The 13,200-nt window shown below is 46.5% G+C and overlaps 1 protein-coding gene across 3 annotated transcripts in view; it reads left to right on the top strand.

Annotated features, from left to right (window-relative positions):
• Nucleotides 1-2,949: 2,949 nt before the first annotated feature.
• Nucleotides 2,950-13,200, top strand: part of FGF13 (fibroblast growth factor 13) — a 576,558-nt gene continuing 566,307 nt past the window's right edge. Inside the window, exons 1-2 of one of the 3 annotated variants that reach the window (XM_003272580.4) lie at nt 2,950-3,083; nt 3,727-3,939. In XM_003272580.4, coding sequence (XP_003272628.1) covers nt 3,891-3,939 — 49 coding nt within the window. In that variant the 5' untranslated portion in view covers nt 2,950-3,083; nt 3,727-3,890. Of the gene's footprint in view, nt 3,084-3,614; nt 3,940-13,200 lie in introns of those variants that run through there. The other 2 variants (XM_003272582.4, XM_012499163.2) reach the window with 2 other exon arrangements.

The raw sequence follows: 13,200 nt of genomic DNA, 5'->3' as shown, positions 1-13,200 counted from the left end.
CAGCTGACCATCCTGCATTACCAAGTAGCTTCGGGGCTGGACACTGGAGCATGCCTTTTTCTGAGTCAATTGCAAAAAACTTTTTTCATATTAAATTTGTCATGGGGCTTTGAAGAGAGAAAGTCCCCCATTCTTTTCACAGAACAAGCTGCCAGTGACCTCTTTAGCAGAATCTTCAGAAGCTTGGTTTAGATGAGAATGTTTGTCCCTGCACTTGACTATTCATAATCCTTGGTCTCTGACATAAATGTCCTTATGATGTCATTGATTTGTCTCTATATGGACACAAACCACCATACTGTTCTTACATGAAATGTGTATTTCCTTTATCTTCTGGTATTTCTTTTCCAAGGTGGTTTACAGTGAAGAAAAACACTGTATTTTACCTGTTTGTGTTCATGGACAGATAGACTCCACTAATTTTCCGAAGCAGACATCTCAACTCACCTTGATCATATTAACTAACCTAGGTTTAGTCATATATTGAAGATTAGTCTCCTTTAAGGAACAGAATATCTAGCTTCCAGCTGGAAGTTACCCTTGCTAGAGGTGTCATTGTTGATAGGGCTTAGAGAGGGGTCTTATCTGTGGAGAGAACTTTCCTGGAAATCTTAACGTGGCAGGAAAGCTGAGACACCCAGTGTCCACATCAATGCCATGCTTAATATCTTCCAAGACAGAAACTGACCGTTTTCCCAAAAGAAGGTATTGTTGCTTACTGGGGGGATGTGGACAAATTAAATGGTATGTACACAACGGAGGAGTATGTGTGTGTATGCTTTTGATTGAATGTGCTGAGCTAGGGAAGTTTTAAAAGACCTAGGAGTTTAGAACTGGCAGACAGGACCAGTGAAAATGTGCCTCTCACCTCTTTTTAAGAGGCTGATAGGAGTTTTGAGAGACCACGTGGTATAACAGATGAACACTGGTTTTAGAGACAGACCCACCTGGTATCCTAGCCTGCCGCCCATCTTTGTGATCCATGCTGCACCATGTACCAGCTGTGTGACCTCCTGGCAAGTTACTTTACCTCTCTGAGCTTCATTTTCCTCATTTGTGAAATGAAAATAACAACAAAACAAACACGTCCTTAGGGTTGTTGTGAAAATGGAATAAGATAATGATGTAAAAGCATTTAGCATGCTGCTTGGCACAGGTTAGATGCTAAATTGATGTTTACTGTTATTGGGTGTAAATTATTATTATTTTAAAACTTTTGACTTTTATTTTAGATTCAGGAGGTACATGTGCAGGTTCATTACATGGGTATACTGCATAACGCTGAGATTTGGGGTAGGACTCCCCTTCCCCTCGACCTTTCCTCTAAACCCATCTAAACCTCCAACCCTTTTGAATTCGATCATTCGAAGAGAAATGTTTTCCTTCCCAGACAACTGATATTAATTAATGGTCTAACTTTGGGTTGGATAATCACATTGTGTCATCAAGCCCCAGATTATTAGATATTATTTACAAGAAAAATGGGCCTGGAGTTCCTCTCAGACTGAGGATGGAGGCTGCAAATTGAGTTTAGAGGGTTGCCGACCTTTAGACCTGGACTGGGAGCAGGGGCAGCCCACACTCCTGGTTTTGAAAGCCACAGCAGGCTCTTGTAATTGAGTTACCGCCTGGGATTCAGTAAGACTAATCCATCTATATGATTTCTTCGCCTGGTTTAATGCCATTAACAAAACCGAATTAAGAAGGGGGTGGGGCTGAGTAGGATGAGGGAAAACGAATTTTCTGCATGGGAGTCGCTACTGAGCCTTCATGGCCAGGCTCAAGCCTAAGGTCTGATTAATGGACGGTTCTGAGGACCAAGTCCTGCTAGTCACCACCCCAGTCCCTCAACAGAGCACGAGGCTACCAGGGATTCGCATGCACAAAAAGAGGCCATCGCAGAAAAGGTTTTCCAGGACGCCCCAGGGGCTATTTCCTGACTACTGTCTCACCCTCCTTCCCTAGTTCGTTCATTTTCTTCCCTTCCCTCCCTCCCTTCCTTCCTTTTCTCTCCCTTTTTCTTTTCCTTTCTTTCTTTTTCCTTTTCTTTCTCTTTCTTTCTTTCTTTTCTTTCTTTCTCTCTCTCTCTCCCTCCCTCCCCCCTTCCTTCCTTCCTTCCTTTCCTTCCTTCCTTCCTTCTTCCTTTCTTTCTCTCTCTCTTTCCTTCCCCATCTGCCCTCTGTAGAGCAATTCCTGAGCAGTTTTCCTTCTAGTTCTAATCTTCAGGGACCTTCTCTGGGTTTTGTCACAAGTATTCCTCAGGCAACGTTTCAATCCTACTTACTCCTCTTCAGCACTCGCCCCCAGTCCCACCTCACCCATTTGCCTGGGATTGGCCATCCTGGGCGGTGGGCACTCTTTGCTTCCAGTTTACCAACAAGAACGACCAGCCCTAGGAGGAGGGGCCTGCGTGTGGGGGTGGGGGTGGGAGGTGGCAGCCGCCGCGGTCAGTTTCACTCTGACCTACTGACACCCAGATCCCAGAGAGCCCTTCACTCCCCCCTGAGAGCCCGACTGTTTCAACTTGAGCAGCTAGCCAGAAGCGAAAAGTCGTCGACTCCCGGACTGAGATTCCACTGCTCGGTGCGAGCAGTTGCCAACAGGGGAGTCCCCAAAGTGTAGGTGGCGACCAGCACGGGCCTGGGAAAGCAGGCGCTAGGAGTAGAGGAGTTACAGGGGCCGGGGTGGGGGGAGCGCCCGGCTTCCATCTCCTTGGCCAGCGGTGGGGCCCGCTACAGCGGCACCCGCGGGCCCTCCCTGCCCCGGAGGGGCCAGGGGGACGCCCCGCAGACACGCTCGCCCGCACTACGCGGGACTCGCCGGGGTTTCGCCAGCCGGCGGCTGACGTCGGCGCGCCCCTGCCGAGCTCTCCTTTTACTACAGCGGGCGGGCGGCTTTGTGAGGCCCCGCCTTCGCCAGCCCCCACCCTCCGCGTGCCCACACCTTGCCGTTTATATAGAATGCGCCGCGGTGTTGATTCGTGGCTCTCTAGGACCGGAGAGTTCTTTGGAAGGAGAGCGCGAGCGAGGGAGCGGGCGAGCTCCGAGGGGGTGTGGGTGTAGGGAGAGAGAGAAAGAGAGCAGGTAAGGGCCATCGTCTCCCACTCCTCCGCCGGCGACCAACTCCGGCCCCCTTTTTGGCAAAATAAGAGGAACCTGGAAATGGATTAAATAGAAAGAAAGAAAAGAGGCGACCCTCTCCTCCCGATTCCCCGCGGGCGAGAAGCTGCGCGACTCTGCGGTGTAACAGGCTCACACGTTGCTCATCACATGCTCAAACATTTCCCTTTCAGGGAGGCTTGTTATTTTTAAGTGAATATTTTTATCTTTGTTTTGATTTTTTTAAAAGCCTTCCTCGGGGTTTTATTTTGATCGAGTTGGCGGCCCGCAGCGGATTGGGAGAGGCGGGGGAAAGCAGCCTGCCAGTGCGCGGGCAGCCCACCCAGGCAACTCCCAGCGAGCGGCCCGCGCGGAGCCCAGGGAGGCCGGCAGTGAAGCCGGGGAGTCCCGGCCGCTCCTCTCGGCCGCCCCGGGGGTTGCGAGCGTGGCTCTCCGCAGGCGGGCAGAAGCTGAGGGCGCGGGGCGCGGAGGAAGCGCCGCGCCGCTTTGTCTCTTCACTTCTTGAGCGCGGCGAGCGGCTCCTCCCGCGGCCGGCCGCTCGGGATCGCGGCGGCGGCGACGGCGGCTCCTCCTTCACCCCTTTCCTTTCCTCCCCACTCTCTCGTAGGCAGCGGCGGCGGCGGCAGCGGTGGGGAAAAGCGGATTCCGCCCCGAACCATACCGAGGGGAGCTCGTGGTCGAGACTTGCCGCCCTAAGCACTCTCCCAAGTCCGGCCCGCTCGGCGAGGACTTCCGTCTTCTGAGCGAACCTTGTCAAGCAAGCTGGGATCTATGAGTGGAAAGGTGACCAAGCCCAAAGAGGAGAAAGATGCTTCTAAGGGTAAGCCCGCCCGCCGAGTCCGCCTGCTTTCCTTTCCTTCGTTTCCCTCGCCCCCTCGCGTGCGCGCCGCCCTCCGGCGGCTCCTTGCCTCCTTCCCGGAGCCTAAGCTGCCCATGACCTCTGCGACCCCGGGAGAAAAGGGGGGGGGCAGAGGTCGCTAGGGGGTGGATCTAGGTTTGCACCACTTTCCCTCCTTCCTCGCGGAATTGTCGACCCTCGAGTGCCTCCAGCCTCCTCCACTCCCCCTCTGGACGCACGGTGGTGGCGCTGCGGGCAGACGAAGCTGCTGCAGCCCGGAGCGCCGGGAACCGCGCTGTCTGCTGACAGCCGGCCGCCTATCTGTATGAGTGCATGTGTGTGCGTGTGCGCAAGTGTGCATATGTGTGCTGCGCGGGTGCAACATGGTGACATACTCAGGAATCTGCCCTGCTCTCAGAACCCAAGCTTGAACCCACCTTCAGCCCCCTCTCCCCGCCCCCAATGCAAACAAAGAGCCTGGTCGAGACGCAGAACCCCTCCCCCCTCCTTTCCCCCCACCTCCTCCTCCCTCCACCCCGGACATCTCCTAATCCCAAACTCCTTATCCACCCCAACCCTCGGGGAAGGCAGGAGTTTGCACCCTTCGACACGCCGCGTGCAAAAGTGAGCAATCCTGGTGCCCTGGCGCCGCCCGCGCTGCGCTTTGGCAGCACAGCCTCGCCAAGCCCCAGGAGAACAAAGGCTGTTGTCCCCTTGCCACTAGTGCCCAGCGTGAGTGGGCCTCCGCGGGAAGGGGCAGTCCTCTTCCTCTGCTTGCTGGGATTCAGCCACCGCGCCCGGGGTACCCGACCACTGGTCCCCCTGGAGTGCGCGCCTCTGCCCAGGGCCTCCCATCGGCGGGTTGGGGAGGCGCAGCAAAGCGGTGCTCAGGCTGGGGAGAACTAAGGCAAAGGAAGGGGACGCCCCCCACCCTCTGCCGGTTCTAGCCGTTGCCTTTCTCAGGACTGGGATCAGCCCCAGAATGTAAACTGGAGACAGCGGCCTTGAAGACCGGGGTGCAGAAAGAGGCACAGAGAGGGAATGTGGAAGAGCAGTGGGGAACAGCAAGGTGCCTTAGGTGCAAGTGTCCGGAATGGCCACGGAGCAGACGCTGGAGTGGGCTGGACTAGCCCTGAGGGCCCCAAGCACACTGGACCGCAGCGACCCACGCTGAGTCCCCACTGCAGAAGTGAGGTTGCAGCGCGGGGAGTCCCAGCTTTTGTTCATGGGGGCCCCAATTCCTCCCTGAGCCCTCAGGCCCCCTTCACTCCCACTCCTTTCTCTATTCCTTTTTCTCCTCTCCTCCTTCTCGCCTCTCCCCATCTCTCAGAGCTTTCTTTCCCGGGAGATTCTAGGGCAGCACCAGCCCTCCCCCGCGGAAAGTTGTCAAAGTCTTCAGCTCAAGGCCTTTATCCTTGTTTCTAAGTGGAGCCATTTCTTCCCCAACTAGGCGAAAGGGTGACGAAGGTTCCGGAAGTTTGTGGAGGGGTTAGATCCGTTGTCATAAGGGTCGTTGTTGCCCCCGGTCTGGCTCAAGGCTAGCATTCAATCCCAAGTGAAAGAGTAACTTTGGAAAGTAGAACGACAGCTGTAGGTTTCCAGAGCTCTCCTAATTGTTGAGTCTCAAACAGGCATTTATATGATAAAGGAAAATGACTTCAGGGTCATTAAATCGTTTTGTTTTCCACTGAGGGCCCAGAGAAGTAAATGTAATTAAAGAATGTAGCACCAGATTGATCTAGGCACGTCATTCCCCTGTTGAATCTGGGAGTATTTCTCGTTTGTTTCTGGAACTTTGGTTCCTGATTTCCATCAGGTGGTTACTTCAGGTTTATTTCAGGCTACCGTTGGGAGACCCTGAAACCAAATTCATTCACAGAAAATGAGTTTCTGTTTTAGGAATATAATTTGCAGTTGTCCAGAATGGATTAACGCATCTGGAAACAGGACAGGTTTCTGTAATTCAATAATACAAATTTGTACTAGGCATGTGTCATAACATTTTCTTGTGTTGACTCACCACATTTGAAACCACATACCTCTGTAGGAATTGTGTAATTAGCACTTGAAATTATGGCTGTAATTAGAATAAATTAATTTTACAAGGCAACTTTTAAGAAGGGAGTTTACTTGCCCGAGAAGATGGGAAGCTTTTGGCTGCTAAGAGCAAGATTGCCATTTCAGCCTTTCTGTTCGTTGTTGAATTTAGAGCATTTTCAAAATAGTAAGTGTGTAGTAGCCATTAGTATTTTCTTCTTTCAAGTATATGAAAAGTCTTATGTGACTAAATTTTAAAGACTACTTTTTATATTAGAGATGAAAGGTACAAGGTCTACTTATCTTTTAGTCAGTAGGGTTTATATATGTTGACCATATTTCTGAAGAGTTTTCCTTACTTACAAATTTCCTATATATAGGTCATCTTTAATTTTTTAAGCTGAAAAACCAATTGGCATATTCTTTGTAACATAGCAAGATATAGGATCAAGCACATTTAATTTTGAACAGTGGTGTGACAGATGATTGGATGAAATCAAATAATTTAGTAACAGTTTGAATGAATTTCATAATCTGTTTTCAGAGTCTACTGCTCATTTAAATTCAGCCTCCCACCCCCATCAGTTAGGGCTCATACCCACAGTGTATCATAACTACATCAATTATTATAGAGTACAGTGTTTCCAGAGCTTTTAAAGCACAGGTAGTAGGTTTCCAGTAAATTATTTTGTGCTGCTGAATGAAATATGGCCTTAAGAGTACATAAATTGCTGATTGTCTTTTTAAATGACATTTTCTTCAACTCACTGAGGTTAAGACCAGTGATGGACACTGATCTTTTTCATAACCTTTTCAAAAATGTAGCCAGACAAGATAGGCTGTTCTCTTTGGAAAGGGGGCGGGGACCTTGATTCTGTTTGAAACTATTAAAAAGGCCTCTTGTGCAGCCAGTCGCCTTTTGTGTATTTATTTATGCTTTGTATAAACTTTAAAATTGGCAGATGTGTATATAGTTTGAGTCACGCGGCTCTTGGACCGGAGGATCTGTTTCCATTTCAGGGAAGAAGAAAGCATAATATTTGTTTGTTCAAGCAGATATTCTCTTAGCTTTGACTCACTCTTCTCTACCTTGTCACATAAGATCTTTTCAGCAGTCTTCTGTTGGAAAAGCACTCAGTTAAGGCTGTTTCTGGTTTGTTCCAACAGTTTTCCTGTGGCATCGGAAATCTTGTAGGCTGCTATAGATAAAACCAAATCTTTTTTGGATTAAGTAAAAATGCTAGCTAATTCTCGCTTTCAAAACTGTCTTTAGGTTTGTGGCTACATGTTTGGAGTTGGGTGTGTTCTTTTCAACAACCCTTTCCTTTGTGCTTAGCTTAACAGCCACCATATCCAGGCAAGTTTCAAGGCTCTGTGGGCCGTGGGTTCTCTTGGTGAGACAGCACTGTTGTCAGGCTGGGCTCATGCTGGCTGCTGGACAATGGAGGACAATTCCATGCATAGCCCAAGAAGCCAGCCACTTGTACAGCTGCTGTTGTAATGGACTGTAGTGGCCCCATGCATTTACACCACAGTTCGTTTTTTGTTCACTTCCTGGCCCTTTCCAATAGTCTTTCTACCCTATCCTACTTAAGAAGGACAGGGCATTGTGGTCATACAGCCAGCATATCTAGGCTTGAGTCCTGAATGCCTTCCAAAAGATCATCTTGATCATTGTAGTTTACTATAATAGGTTTCATCAGGTGTCTTTCTCAGACTTGCGCCAGGCAAAAGCAGATGTTTAGAGGTATTTTACCGACAAGAAAGTATGAGGTTGGTGACCTCTTATTAAAAAGTAACAATGATCATCTGTCTATTACTCATGTAGGGACTTGTTTTTTTCACTCTGACATCATGGTCCCATGGTTTTACATACAGTGTCATAAGCCACACAGTCTCTTCTGTGCTGAAGGAGGTGATCATAGCCTTGCTAAGGAGGTGTGACCAGGGAGATCTCTAATCAGAAATATTGGTCTGTTCTTGGGGATAGGTGGAGAAAATGAGTGCACATTATACCCAAATCCTCTTCATAATAATTTGTAGCAGCGTGTAGCTTCTTTATTGACAAAGGCTAAAGCTAGAAGGGGGAGCAAGTTGGGGCATGGGTTAGGGGTACTGTATCTTCTCTCTAGCTTCGTACTGCTTCCTCTAAGCCTCTTCTCAGCACAGTTCAAATAATTTAAAGGGGTTAGTATGTGTCCTAGGTCTGGAGATGTGGGTGAGGTTGGAGTGGGAATGGATGTTGAATTGGGGCCTGGGTAAGAAGCAGAGGGTGAGCTGTGGGGTGAAGGAAGGAGTTGAGGTCTATGCCCACAGCGGGGAGATTTTATGGATGGCTTTGAGGACAGGGTCAGGACTGGGGAGAGAATTGGAATCAGGGAGAGAATTTGAATCAGAATTGGATAAGCCAGAGGGCAGATTTGTAAGGCGGTGAGTAAGGATATGAAACTGTTAGTGTTCCAGGTCTCTTTGCAGCTGTGCTGTTTTATGTCTAAATCAACTTCTTATTCTGGGAATTACAATCAACATAGAACAACCAGAATGTGTTGCAGTTCTTCAAATATATCCAATAAAAAGGCTTTCTAGTGTCTGCTTTAGTATGACTTATATTTTTGGAGTTGAGAAATTTGAAAAGAATGGACAATAATTGTCAAGATTAAGCAATTGAAGGAGCGGGGAAAAACCATGTGCATTAAAGTAGAGTGGATGAAGGGGATCCTACATGTCTATTACCTTGCTCAGCTTAACGTTATCTTTGAAATGTGAAGACTAGGCACATAATATAGTTTTAGCAATTAGTACAGAACACAAATGTCTGCATAACTCATTTTCTGCAGTCACTGACTTATGTTTCCCTATCAAGAAGACACATCATCACCATGACATATCCGCACAGGCTGAAGAGTGGATTTCAGGCTCATTGTCCTGTGTAATGTGGATCATCTTAGTTAGTCTTCATCAACTTGAAATGTAGGTTATCTATTTGTAATGTACCAGCTCTACAAACTTAGTTGAATCTTATTTCTGACATTTTTTAACATGGCATTTTATCACTTTTTTGAATGTCATATATTGATGAAACATTTCCTAAGAGTGTGGGTTTCCAGGTAAATGCATTAATTTCCTAAAGAAGTGAAATAATATTTAGTAGTCATTATGACCACCACTCCAGGCCTCAGATCCGATTTCTCCTTGAATTGGATGGCCATTTTTTTTCCTTTAAAGCAGTGTTTTCCAGAGTATTAATTCTGAAAATGGGGGGGCGGTTATTAGAAAAGAAATAAATTATTGATTCTTAGGGTACAATGGACATATGAAGGACTATTATATTAAGGGATCTGAGTTGTAATAAATATTAAGTCTAAATTACAATGACTGTTTATTGTGATTACTGTAAAGCAGTTCTCATAGCTATTCTTGCCTCTGCCCTTTGAAATTACTTTTAGCATTGATTTTCAAATGGAAATAGTACTAGTGTCACTGGCTAATGACCTTCCCCACAGGCAAAGGCTTCTGCTGGTGTAGGGTTGTGGTTGACATTCTAGGGAGTACAATAGGGCTGTCCAGAGCTAAGTTGCTTGCTTGGCCTGCCTGCAGAGACATCAGATTTGGTCTGGACAATCACTCTTTGGCCTAAAGGAATCCCTAGTTGTACATGTCTGTCCTTTTTTTTTTGTGGTTCCTGTAAGTAGGGCTGGGAAGAAAGAAAAGAATCTTCTGGTGAAAGGCAGGCCTAGTCAAAGGCCAAATTAGAAAAGAAAAACAGTAAAACTCAATTTCCTTTTTTTGTAATTGAAATTTACCTGTAGTAACATGTACAGATCTTAAGTGTGCATCTCAATGATTTTTGATAAATATTTACATCCGTAAAATCCACACCAAAGTCAAGATACAGAACATTCTTGTCACCCCAGAAAGTTCTCTCATGCCCTTTTCTAGTCATTCCCCTTACCTAAAGACGACTCTTATTTTATTCTTTTTTTTTTTTTTTTTTTTTTTTTGAGATAGGGTCTCAGTCTGTCACCCAGACTGGAGTGCAGTGGCATGATCTCCGCTCACTGCAACCTCCGCCTCCCAGGTTCAAGTGATTCTCCTGCCCCAGCCTTCCTAGTAGCTGGGATTACAGGCGTGCGCCACCACCGCCCGGCCAATTTTTTGTATTTTTAGTAGAGATGGGGTTTCACCATGTTGGCCAAGCTGGTCTTGAACTCCTGACCTCAAACGATCCACCCACCTTGGCCTCCCAAAGTGCTGGGACTACAGGTGTGAGCCATCACGCCTGGCCTCCTATTTTTATTTCTATCATCATCTATTAGTTTTTCCTGTATGCACTCTTTGGTTTCTGACACACCTAGCCACCTCCCCATCCAACACTCTTCATCCCCTGTTGATAACCCTTCTCGTCTTGTCCTCTGGTTTCTTGGAAGACTCCCACCCTGCCCCACACTGGGGCATTCAATAGAATCTTGGACATGGTTAGTCTTCTAAGAGTAGTTGTTGAATGACCTGGGAAAGATAGGGAAATCCTTTAAGCAGAGGTATGTTTTATTCATCCTTCAATAGCAAATAACAATAATGAACATTGCTGTCTTTATAATAGTAGCCTGTAAATTATTGAGCAGTTACTATTTACTAGGCAAACATTATTTTTACATATATCTAATTTAATCCTGACAGCCAAATGAAGTACAGTAGCTCTTAGTACATACAGACTTTAGAGATGAGAAAATTGAAGTTCATGGAGATCATGTAGCTTATATGAAGTCACACCGCTAGTGGTTTGCAAATTACTAACACAGTGCTTGGCCTTGTAGTAATCAATAAATGATGAATGCATATGCCATGCACCTATGAAAACTCATTGGTCCTATGCCCTGCTCACTTCCTGTTTTGTTGTCATATCAGAAGGCACTGTGATAGAGAAAGACTTTTTCAGAGCCTCCTGGTGGCTTAATCTGATAAATACTTAGGGATATTTACATTCTATCTAAAGATTGCCTGGGGTAGAGCTTCCACTCAAAGAATTCAATAGTTAATGGTTGACTTTCTAACACCTAGATACGTGGGAGAAATAATTTTGACTGGTGTCCTAAAAATAATAGTATTTTCTGAGTACTGACTATAGGCCAGGGAGTTGACATGAAATATCTCATGAAATCTTCATAACAATATATGGACATTCAATGTATGGAGAATGAATATCCACACTATTCTTCCAATGTGACAGATGAAGAAACTGAGACCAAGGCTATCCTTAGGTCACTCAGCTAACAAGATGGTGAAGTGAGGATTTGACCAGATTTGATTGACTCCAAATCTACCTCCTAACCACTAACCACTATATCACACTCCCTTCCTAGGCAGCACAGCTGAGTCTTTCTAATGCAGGTTTGCACAAAGACAAAATTACCTTCATTCACCAAATTGGACATAATTAGGAGGAGTGTGACTATACTAAATGCATGGCTGCTCCAGGGCTGTGGTCTTTGTTCAGTTAAACAAACATCTGAACATTTTTTGAGTGACTTTTCTCTATGAGGTGCTGTGCCGGGGTGCCCTTTCCTTCTTCTCTGGCCTGGGACATTCTGACTTTTCACTTTCCCATGTGCATCTCACTTCACTTGGCCATCTTCTTGAACCGCTGCTACAGGACATTGGCCAGGTGACTTTGGCTTTCATATTGGTTTAAAAACAATGGTACTTTCTTTTGCAACTGCATCTGGGACCTTGTTTCACCTGTGTCTTCAAGATTATACATCCTCTTAATTCACTGTTGAGTAAAAACTCCACCTGTTTATTTTAGCTTTCATTACATGGTATATGCTTTCAGTCTGTCTCCCATCAGAATCCTATGTCTCATTTCCCTTCTCTTTGTCTCTCAACCCTACCCGTTCTTCCTCCGACTCTCCTTTCCCTCCCTCCTTTTCTTGTTAACAAATGTCAGTGGTTTTTATTAACCGAATGGGGCTCCTCAGGGTGTGCTGAGCTCATTGAAAGATTTTCATTTCTGGATTTTTTCCTTTGATAGCTATATTAATCGTGATGAAATAAATCCACCCCCCACAACAAAGTGTAGCTCCACAGAAGAGGTTTTTCACTACTTATATAACTCATTTTAAATGGAAAAATAAAAAAGTGCAAGCTTTATTTTGTGTACTATTTAGGCTGCCTTCAGTTAGATAATATTTCCAAAAATAAATCTTGTTAAGAGAGACACAACGCCTTGAACAAGCATATTAATTATAGTTCTCGAAGTTGAGAATCATGTAGTGTTTATCTGTATTGTAGAACTGTTGCTCAGTGGTAATAATTAACAGTGATGGGTCTATTGCATGGCTATAGGTAAATTTCATAACAAACATGAAACCCAGTTCTCAAAACTTGCTCCAAATAATGTAGGTAGCATTTGTTACTGTTGTGGAGTTGAGGGTTAGTAAATAGCTAGGGTTCTTAAAATATTTATCTAGCTCTTAAAAGTAGAAGTAAACAACCTAAAGAAGACAGGCTGAGTGCAGTTCTTGAATATGCCCATAGATATTTTCAGAATCTTCTTTCAGTGGTGACTTTGAAAGTATTGAGAATTGACCTGCTTATTTTGCCTTTGATTCTCTGTGTGTATGCTTGCCTCTCCCCTTGGGGGGTTTATTGAACATTAAGGCTTCCAAGAGCTCTTGAATTTGTGAGTGATTTTCGGAGCTCTGGGAACAATGTGAGCCATTCTCTTGGAAACAGGACAAGGTGCTCCTAGATGCTCTCATTCCAGGGAACATTTGTTTTTCGGCTAGCTGGGAACCCGACGATCGCGATGAAAGGTCTGGTCAACCAGCCTCCCTCAGTTCCTGTGTATCTGGCAGGCAGGTTTATTACAAACCTTAGTGTGCTCATTAGCCTCGTGATGTGGCAGCTGCCTAAAAAAGAAACACGGAAAAGTTGTGTCACCGAAGGTGAAACTTGGCAAAGAGCTGCCCGGCGCCGGCTCCGGGCATGACAAAGCGCCTTCCTGGCGGCGGCAGCGGCGGTGGGCAGTGGGGGTTTCTGTTTGCTTGCCCTCGATACCCACGGCCCAGTCGACTCACGGGGAGGCGTCGCAAAGGGAACCGCGGGCCCGGGCCAGGGCTCCGTGGCTGGCGGTGCGGGCGGCCGCAGTCCGGGGGAAGATACTGCGCGCTCCGGTGCGGCCCGCGGCCTCGCAGTCTAGACTGCGGG

Source organism: Nomascus leucogenys, chromosome X, assembly GCF_006542625.1.
Source record: "Nomascus leucogenys isolate Asia chromosome X, Asia_NLE_v1, whole genome shotgun sequence".
Lineage (NCBI taxonomy): Eukaryota > Metazoa > Chordata > Mammalia > Primates > Hylobatidae > Nomascus > Nomascus leucogenys.
Note: the sequence above shows the minus strand (reverse complement) of the source record. Positions and strands in the feature narration are given on the sequence as shown.